The sequence below is a fragment of the Momordica charantia genome (genome assembly GCF_013281855.1).
Source record: "Momordica charantia cultivar OHB3-1 chromosome 9 unlocalized genomic scaffold, Mcharantia_2.0 BLBB01000009.1, whole genome shotgun sequence".
Classification (NCBI taxonomy): domain Eukaryota; kingdom Viridiplantae; phylum Streptophyta; class Magnoliopsida; order Cucurbitales; family Cucurbitaceae; genus Momordica; species Momordica charantia.
This window is the reverse complement of record NW_028275167.1, coordinates 28,062,041-28,071,245: the sequence shown is the minus strand read 5'-3', so window position 1 is coordinate 28,071,245 and position 9,205 is coordinate 28,062,041. Positions and strand designations below refer to the sequence as shown.

Here is a 9,205-nt window from a genome sequence, read left to right as displayed (position 1 = left end):
CTGAAATAAATATTAAAAATTCGAATTGATAACACATATATATAATATTCTTCTTTACAATTTTGGGGAACATGTATATTTAACCATGACAATGACATGTTTATTTCTTGCCCTCTTTATCTTGTTCATGTTCTCAAACTTTTCACAGTTCTAATAAAATATAGATTTTTTGAAATTATTATTTATTGTCTATTATGTTTACAAAGTATAAGTTTTTACTTCAATATTGCGAATGTTTTTAAATAAAATAAAAGGGTAAATGGCATAAATCACCCTTAAAGTATGGTAGATGTTGCAATTACACCCTTCAATTGTAAAAATTAAAATCTCAAAATTTCATAAAGGAAAAAATTGGACCCCTCAATATTTAATATTAAAAATTACACCCTTAAACTTGCCTAAATAAGAAAATTTTACCTTAGTTTTTCAATTATAAAAATAAAATCCTTAAAACTTTAAAAGTGAGATGTATTTTACACTATTTTTCCCCAAATTTCTATTTTTACCGTTGAAACATGGAAAACGGAGCGGGGTCTCCATCCACCAAACTCATTCTCGAGATTTCCACCCCTGCTCGCGTTTCATCGAACACCTTTGCTTCTCTGGAACCACCATCCAAATGACGGGGATGACGATCATAAATACCATCGCTCTTGCACCTTCCTCTCTAATCAACTTTCTTTTAAGGGTTTGATTTGGTTAATGACATAGTCTGCATTTTTTGATTGGAGGGGTTGGGGGTGTGGTCGCCGCTTAAGAAAAGGAGGAAGAGGCTTTTCATGGAGAAACACGAACGTAGACGTGTGGCTGAGGACAGGCGATCGGAGGAGAATGAGGTTTGTCAGATGAGTGTCCAATTTCGATGTTTCAATTGTAAAAAGAAGAAAATTTGGGAGAGAAATAGAGTAGAATACATGTAATTTTTAAAGTTTAAGGGTATTATTTTTCTACTATTGAAAATTTTATGGGTAAAATTTTATAACTTATACAAGTTTGAGGGTTTATGTTTTATTATTAAATGTTTAGGTGTCCAATCTTTTCACTTATGAAACTTTGAGAGGTTAATTTTTTCTAATTGGAAGTTGAGGGGTGTAATTGCAACATCTACCATACTTTAGGGATGGTTTGTGCAATTTATCCAAAATAAAATTTGAACACGAAGTTGAGGTGGATTTCTACCCCTAAACATTATTGTCTCCCATTTCTCATTTTCTATTAATAAAGTATTAAGAAAATACATTATTATTTTACATTTTTGTGTTAGATTTTAATTATGTTACGTTTTATTGAAAACGGTTAACTAAGACCATTGGTAAAGATTTATCAATTTTGTTTTTAGTTAATTGTTTTAAATAATGACTTTTTAATTACTTATTTATTTCATTTTCACATTTTTAGAAAATTATACTTAAATTCTTACCCCTAATTTATCTATAAAACGTTAACTAAGATCTTAAAGTTTCTTTAACAAATAGATTACAAACTATAAAAAAAAAAAGGCGAGAAAGTAAATAATATATCTTTTAAAAATAAAATAGTTATCGAATAAAGTTATGTCCGTAAATGAATGAAGCAGACAACATACCGAATATATTAAACTCAACCAAAATAAAATTACTTATCAAAACAAGGATATAAAGCCAGAAAAAGAAAAAAAAAAAAGAATTCTTCAGCTCAGCAGCTTCATGCACTAGTCGGAGAAGGACAATAAAACAAAATCCAGTAAATAAATAAATAAAAGGTTATAGGGGCATGGTATGAGTGTCCACGAGGTTTGTCCAAGTTTTGAAATTTGAAAATAATTCACCGATTATAGTAATTATTTAAATATCAAAAAATAAATTAAAACGAGTACGGTGAAATACATATTTAATCTTTGAGATTGAGAAGGGATTTATAGTTGATTTTTAAACCGTTTAATCTCAACCTTAAAAAAAAAGATTTTAAAATGTCTCTAAAGTCGAATTGTCATTAGTGTTACAAGTAACGCTAACACTAGAATTTGAGGGACCAAGTGACATTTGCTTCGGTGCTGATTTTAAATGATGTGACGTTTAAGGAAAAAAATTAGGATGACCATTACAACCTGATCTAAGAAAAATCTACAATCTCGTGACCATCATCCTCAGAAAGACAAACGACAATTTGACTCTAAATTCATTTAACAACGATTTAGTAAAAGTCAACAAAACTAGGGTTTTTTTTTATTGTTTCCAATTTTATTAAGAAATCTAGATATTTAACAACTGCTTATATTTCTTATTTCTCGTTTTTTTTAGAAACATTCTCAAAATCGTGTAGAAATTTTGAAAACAACACAAACAAATTTCTTATTTCCATTTCTAATTCCAATTTATTCCAACATGAATAAAAATATTGTTTTATTATTACTACATCTATAGGTGTTTCGGTGATGTAATTCTATTCTTCTTTATAAGTCAAGTAATATCTTACACTCGGGTACCAAAAATATATTTTACCCATGATCATGGGTGGTATTTGTGAGAGGGGGAAAATATTGGGCATAAGATAATAATAAGCGGATGATTAATGCTGAAATCCAAGCAGTTGGTACGCTACCAGACACCTCACGTGGAAAGATTCACTTTTGGCAATGAGTTGGTATTTGGTAAACCCGATCCCATCCAAAATCCTAATCCAATTTTCACCCTCCCTATTTTATTTTATCTATATTTATTATTATTAATTAAAATAATAAAAATAAAAAGAAATTCAACCTTTGAGAGATCTGGTACAGGTAGCTGGATAGCCTTATTGAGGACTCTTCTATGGTATCCGATGCGCCAAATACGCACCGTTTTGACGGCGCTTCATTTCTCCACGCGCTTGTTGTGGCAAAATTTACTGACTTCTTCGAACGTGTCTCTCTATAAATTATTGTCTTATTTCCCTTCTTAGTTTATGAATAAATATTTTGAAAAGAGTGTTATTTCCCTCAATTGTCTAAATTTATTTATTTAACAAATGATTAGAGAACAATTTTCAACTTTTTTTTTAATTATTCGACAAGTCAAATTCAAGCTTAAAATTTTAATTTCGTCAAATTAAATTCTTAACTCTACTAACTAGTAAGTATTTGTTCATGGATATTTCTGATTGATGTGAAATTCTCTCCTAGTGTAATTAATTAGTTGGACGGCAACAATTTTTTAAAAATATTTAATTATTTTTGTGGTTGTATTGGTTGATTTATTTTATTATGGTTTTGGGTGTTATGTGCTTGTTCTAATTCAATTATGTAGTTGATTTTGAGTGTATTTGGTAGTCGGTAGATTTAATTAGGATCTTTATAATTGGATTTGTATGGGTTTGTTGACTATATTTTAAACAATAATTTGTTTTTTTAAAAAAATTATTTTTTGTTTTGAAGATCAGTATATTAATTTCACCAATTAATATTCAAGGACTACACGACCAATTATTAAAAACTTTTTAGCAAATTTGATTAAAAATTAAGTAAAGTTATTGTTGGAGGGAAGAATACAACATTACACGTGGACCGAACAATTCAACTCGATATCACATGAAACAGTCAACACAGCCAATGGAGAAGACCAATCTGCACATAGAACCGAGCTGGAGACCATAACTTGAGGAATTAGCCTAAGTTTTACAAAGCCGATTTGAGGACTCTGACCTCAGGTCCGACAACCGACCTGAAGATCCGATAACCATAACAAGTGGCCAAAACTGTTCCAACGACCTTGTCCCCCTCCCCAATACTTGTAAGAGGGACACTCCACCTCTTCGCTCAGGTACGTAATTAATTCTGCTCTGAATACGGCTTATCATAGCTCGCACCTCTTCTAACTTGAGTGTCATAATATAATTGTTCTTCTTCGCAGGTCTCTCTTGCTCGTGCTTATTGCCACGTGGCCAACCTTCGATAGTTCGACAGAATCCTCCATCAACGATTAGAGATTTGCAAGCAAGTAATTAAAAAAAAAGTAGTAATGATAATCTCATCCTCTTTAATAAATTTAAAACTCGAAATTGTACAACCAAAATGATCGAAATTCAAACCATATGATTATTAATATTCGAGAGAATATTATAATTCTACGAGACTTTTAATACAAAAGTTTGTCTGGATCGATGTTGTTCTTTTGCTTCTCATGCATCCAATCTCAGGAACACAAATTCAAATAATAAAATAATATCACGATTCGGCATTTGCCACGTCAGATAGATATATTCATGCCATGTTTAAGCAACATTATGCTTGGTTTGAAGTTTGAACAGCTAGCTTCCTTCTTTTGCATGTGCAATCATATGAGTATGTCACGAGAGACATACGAAAACATTTAGGCAGAGGAATAGGGGGTCGTATATGGGATTGCTTTTGCAGGGTACCCAAAGTAATTGTGCGAAAATTTGAGCTAAAATTGATTATTTAATAATTTTATAAATCATACTTTCTAAATTAGCCTTTTTAGAAATCTATGGTCTCCTCTCACAAAATTAAAAAAATTACAGTTGTACCATTTTCAATATCTTTCTTTTTACGTCTGTTTGTCTCATATATCTTTTTTCATTTATATTTTAATTGCAATGAAATTTTGATGGGTTTTATTATTGTATCATTCTTAATATCTTTCTTTTCAATTGTATTTGTCTCGTTTTTTTTTTGTTTATATTTAAATTGTAATGAAATTTTGATGGAATTCCATTTTTGTAACGGTGGTTTATGTTTTTTCTTAATTGATTGTCAAATAATTTAGAGTAAATAGAATAATTGGGAATTTAAATCATATAAAACTTTAAATAATTATCTTGAAACAAATTTAGATATTAAATATCAATATAAAAAAACAATTGAAATAATATATCTACTTTGATCTTTATATACTTAGTTTGGCAAGAATTGAAATTTACCAATGCCCCATTCGTTTTTTAAAATTATATATGTTTATTTGTTTACCTTTCTTGAAAATACATTTAAAACCTTAACCAAATTTCAAAAATAAAAAACAAGAATTTGAAAATATTTAAATAAAAAAAGTGTATGCAAATCAAAATACATGAGTGACCAAGGGTAGTATTTACAAGTTTAATTTTAAAAAAGAAAAACGAGATAGTCACTAGATAGGGATTGATGTTGATTTTTCTAAAACCGTACTTAGTAGCAATTATTTCGATTATAGTAAAACAAACGAAATTTCATTATTCACCATAAATATAACTCAATATCAATAGTTAAACACTTTACTCTTTCTTTTGAGGTCGGAACTTCGATCTCTCTCCCTACCTTTGATGTGATAAAAAAGATTCCATTGAAGAATGAGAGAATGGACTACACGCGCCGTTGAGAGCGTGGGGGAAGAGAGTGGCTAGTGGTTGGCCTAACGAACTTCTGCAGCAGTGTCCACATGTCTATGTCCAAAAAGCAAGAGAGGCCACGACGCCGAGATCGGGGCAACGCCATTAATTAACCAGATTGCCCCAATCTTTAACATGATACCTCCAACAAGTACTTTTACCTCTCTTAGAATCTTGACACGTGTCTTACCGTTTACTTTCCCCTCTCTCAACCCGTTGTAAATCCAAACCAAATCATTACACGGCAAATTTTTTGTCTTCATTCTGATGTATTTGTAATATTGTTTGGTTTAAATTCTACCACTGTCTTAAAAAAATGTATGAAGGAAATGTGTGATTAATTGTAAATCATGCTATTTCCTCAAAAAAAAAAAAAAATGTAAAACACGCTATTTTTAAAAAATAATTACAAATATAGTAATCTTTAAAAATTTATAAATTAAAAATTAATAGAGATATTGATTAACGGTCACCTAAACGTAGTTTATCTAGCTAAGACATAAAGTAACATTTCGTGAGATCACATCTTAAAATTCAAATCGCATTTAGGGTCGTTATATATATATATATCGCAATAATTACTTTAAAATAATATTTTAGGTAAATTATGCCAAAATGTCAATTATCCTTTATAAAAGTATGTTAGGTTTTAATTTATAAACTTTACCTAAAAATTAATTTAATTATTATCACAAATTATTTTTTAAATGAATTTAAATTTTTGTTAAGTTATCCAAACAAAATTAACAGTACTAATGGTCGAGAATAAGTTTTTTTTTTTTAAATTTATAAAAGGTTAAAAGATTAAATTAAAATTTTGGAAATTTGAGAACGGAAACAGAATTTAAGACAATATATTTTTATATAAATCGGAAATTCTTTTAATAAATAGTAGTTACACTTATTTATATAAATTAATATTAAAGGAAGAAATTGTACTTTTAGGTGAATAGATAAAGTATTTATTTTTAATATAATTAAAAACATATAGTAATGTTAAACAGCAAGACTGCAATGATACATCAAATCATCACGACAAGCCTAACTTGTTTGATATAAAAATGCCTTCAATAACCTTCTCGTATAGAAATATATTTATTTTTCATGCTACGATTGTATATGAATTTAGTACACAAAATAATGCAACATATTATATATTTTGGCAATATAACAAATATTTATAAAATGAGAAGACTTAAATCAACCTAAGACAATATTCTTGATTTCTCAAGTTACACTGGCTTTTTTTTTTTTAGTTTTTTTCTTTTAGAATAAAATATTGTAGTAGTAAGGATAGACTATATTGATCGAGTTGGCTTATTGTAAAGGAAATATGTTTAAAACATGATGATCACCTACCTAAAATTTAATATCATATAGATTTCTTTGACAATAAAATGTAGTAGAGTAAGTTGATGTGGACATTAACAGATATTGAAAAGAAAAAATGTTGTAGGGCCAAAAATTTGAACTTTTGACCTATTGAAAAGGCTTTTAATGCATTAACATCGAGCTATTGTTTAGATTGACAAGTTATATCTCGAACTTTTTAAAACCTACAAAATTAGCGAACTAATATATAACATAATTAATTATATGTTGTTAAGAAAGTTATTACTATTTTGAACTTGATTTAGATTAATTTACGTGTAACTCACCTGATCCTCTCCATATTTCTACATTGATATAAAATTGCTTCTTGTAAAAATGTGTGGTTACAGATGTTACCATTTTCGATGAGGTAACTCAATTTTTTTTAATATTACACTAGAAATGGAAAGAAGATGAGATCTAAAATATAGAGGTATAAAATGTTTAAGTGATTGATTTAGGTTGGCAATTCAAACATAGCTGCCAACTTTAGCATAACTCTACTAATTAAGACATATGTCTCTTTATATTACTTTTTCTAAGATTAAATGTTCGATCTTCCACCTCTTGCTGGTTGAACTAAAAATGGGATTAATTTAACGGTAATCTTAATGTTATAGGCGATTTAAGAGGAATTAATGCGGGAGACAAAAGGCAAGATTCAATTACTCATCTAAAAAGTGGTTGCAAGTAGTTAAATTGAATGATATGCATGAGAATAGAAAGTTTGTAAATATTGCAGTAAAGCCACTGTACTTAATCTTGTTTACACTTCTATCCCCATCATCAGATTCCTTTCCCCCTCAGCTCGGAGGAATAAAGGGCTCCTCTTTCGCTCCCTTAATTATCTTCTAATGCACGCCTTCTTATAAACTCAATTTTTTTTCTCTTAAAAAAAATAATAAATAATAATAAACTCAATTTTTCTACCCACATAAATACCCTCTCCAAGCCTACACAAACAAACATTATTCATTTTTCAACCAAATTTCTCTCTCTCTCTCTCTCTCTCTCGTTTTCTTTGGCAGCTTCTTCTTCTCGTCTGTAACTATATTTAATCGTATAGCTCTCGGACATGTCCACGGACCTTGATCTCCGGCGGACTCTGTTAGGAATTGTGCGCCGTCCGGCGAGCAAGCTTCAAATTAGTAATCCGCGGCCGTCGACGTCGATGGCGGACGGCGGCGGTGTAGTTGATCAGAAAGAGAGAAGCAGCAGCGATGACGGTGCCGAAGATCAATGCTGCCGCACGCCGACCTCCGTGGAGAACAAGATTCCGGCGCTGCTTCAATGTCCGCCGGCGCCGCGGAAGCGGAAGAGACCTCCGACTTGTAGAAGAAGACTAATGGAGCTTGAATTCGTCGAGATCGTGAGTAGAGAAGAGATCGAACCGTATTTAGCCTCGAGTTTCGAGCACGAAGACAGAGTTAAATCGGCGAAGAGAAGTTTCTGTGAGTGTAAATGATCGATTACACACGAAATCGCCATTGTTACGTTTAACGAGTACTTTTAATTAATTCTTTCTGATCATCTTCTCACTTCAATCCTGAGAGAAATTTGTTGTAATGTACAATTCTCTCCGGATTACAACGACTTATTCCATAGGCAGATGTAAAACGAATCACACGTTTTCAATGTATGTAAGATTTTCCGATAAAACTTGCCTCAAATCTCAGAAAATTCAGATCCGAATCCGATCAAACTATAATTATATCAACACAGAAAACAATTTCCGAATATATTCACGAAATTTTATTTATCTTCAATCGTCGCGTTGTTTCGATTTTGGCTTTAATTTTTTGGATCTCTTGACTTTTGATTTTAGGTTCGATTGAGATGGCGAAGGCGAATTCCGGTTGTTACGTAAAATTTCGATAAGATATTGGCTGATCTGTTTGGTTGTTTTGACATTTTTCGTGTTGAGTGATTGACACGACTTCGGGATCGATAAACTTCCATTTTTTATTTTTGTAATTTTTTTGTTCTCACGATGAGAGAGAAAGAGAAAGAGAGAGAGTGTACTGAATCTGATGGACTAAGAATGAAGAAACGAAGCATTTTTAGAGTATTTAATTAATTAAAAATTGCGAAATATTTACTACAAGTTACTACTTCAAAAAAGAATTTATTTCATTTTACTTTATTTTTTATAAATTTATTTTTTTTGTTTCTCTCTCCTATCTCTTGGATAGAGAGATCCCATCTAGAAAATCTCCTCAAAGGGAAGGTTTGGACTGAAGGATGTTAAAAAGAGCCTTCTCTACAACCAACGACGATGTCTTCTCGTAATTAATTGAAGTGAAATATTTAATAACTAATTATTTACTGAAAATAAGACCGTATTTGAAATAGTATATTTCTTTTTTTAATCGCAATAATTTTTGCTTAAGTGAAAGATTTTTGACGTCTTATTCGTTGATTTTGTTCAAATTGGCTCCTTTATACTAGTTTAACTTATGGTTTTATTTTAAAAGTGTTTATAGTTCGATTAAAT

General features: G+C 30.4%; 1 protein-coding gene across 1 annotated transcript; it reads left to right on the top strand.

Moving 5' to 3' along the window:
- Window positions 1–7,666: 7,666 nt before the first annotated feature.
- LOC111010139 (uncharacterized) lies at window positions 7,667–8,370 on the top strand. Its single transcript, XM_022283477.2, has one exon. It carries the CDS (start codon window positions 7,787–7,789, stop codon window positions 8,174–8,176), a length of 390 nt encoding a protein of 129 aa, XP_022139169.2. The 5' UTR covers window positions 7,667–7,786; the 3' UTR covers window positions 8,177–8,370.
- The last annotated feature ends 835 nt before the right edge of the window (window positions 8,371–9,205 follow it).

Excerpts from the sequence above, each read along its gene's own strand:
- LOC111010139 (XM_022283477.2), top strand. The coding sequence starts at position 7,787 with ATGTCCACGGACCTTGATCTCCGGCGGACTCTGTTAGGAATTGTGCGC.